This window comes from Arachis ipaensis, chromosome B09, assembly GCF_000816755.2.
Source record: "Arachis ipaensis cultivar K30076 chromosome B09, Araip1.1, whole genome shotgun sequence".
NCBI classification, from domain to species: Eukaryota; Viridiplantae; Streptophyta; class Magnoliopsida; order Fabales; family Fabaceae; genus Arachis; species Arachis ipaensis.
In genome coordinates this window covers 5776873-5777818 of record NC_029793.2, presented here as the reverse complement: position 1 = coordinate 5777818, position 946 = coordinate 5776873, and the positions used below count along the sequence as shown (strand labels likewise).

The following is a 946-nucleotide window of genomic DNA, read 5'->3' as shown; positions in this document are numbered from 1 at the left end:
GTTTGACCTCACATTTTATACATCCAAATATATCCATTAATTTATAACTCTCCAAGGCGCAACTAACAAAAATGTCAACTTTAGACAAACTATATTATATTATATAAACCCCCCAAAAATCAACCACAAATGTTCCATATATTTACATTTAAAATCAAACTAATATCACATTTATAATCAAATTTCACAAAGAGTATAATAAAATTAGATTTATATTGATGATCAAAATACGAATAAAAATATCAAAATACATTGATGTCATTTTTGGTTGTTATGAAAATTTGATTTTACTATAAATGTCTGATTATTTGTTAGTTGAATACTTGAATTACTTCATTAAGAAAACGTGAAACACAAATGTATGTAAATATGTGATAATTGATTTTTAATCTTCATAAAAAAATTTTGTTTTTTCAACCTTCTTATATTATTTTGACATGAACTTTATTTTTATGTCTTGAAATTTAAAGACTTTACAATCTTAATACATCCTTTTGTTAATTTTTTTTAATTTATTAACTAGAGTATAAACTTCCAACAGATAATGCAAAGGTTTCTGAGTTATTAGAAGATTCAACAAATAACCAAATTGATTATCATCCCAGTTACTACCAACAAGACAGAACTATGAGATATCAAAATTTGCCATCAGTAGCAAAAAGAAAATATCCAAAAAATCCACATACAAATCCATAAGTGGTTGTAAGTGAATATTCTTTGGCAATTAGAAATTAAAACATAATAATTCTATTCTAACACTTCTTGAATTGTTATTAAGCAAATAAACTTGTTATAAAATATGATTAAGGATCAAAATGCTAGTAATTTTAAGTAAATGTTATGAGGCATTGAATAATTTTTTATTTGTTTAAATTTTTACAAAATCAATTATTAAATTAGAAGTTTATATCGTATATAGATAATTTCTATAAAACTTTATGTCAAC

At 22.7% G+C, this 946-nt stretch overlaps 1 protein-coding gene across 2 annotated transcripts in view; it reads left to right on the top strand.

Annotated features, from left to right (window-relative positions):
- Window positions 1–946, top strand: part of LOC107617307 — an 8771-nt gene that overhangs the window by 2322 nt on the left and 5503 nt on the right. The window contains exon 3 of one of the 2 annotated variants that reach the window (XM_021111348.1): window positions 542–702. The exons of the other annotated variant lie outside the window; for it this stretch is intronic. Within the exon in view, the coding sequence (XP_020967007.1) occupies window positions 542–696 (155 nt within the window). The 3' untranslated portion in view covers window positions 697–702. The remainder of the gene's footprint in view (window positions 1–541; window positions 703–946) is intronic. 2 annotated transcript variants of the gene reach the window in all.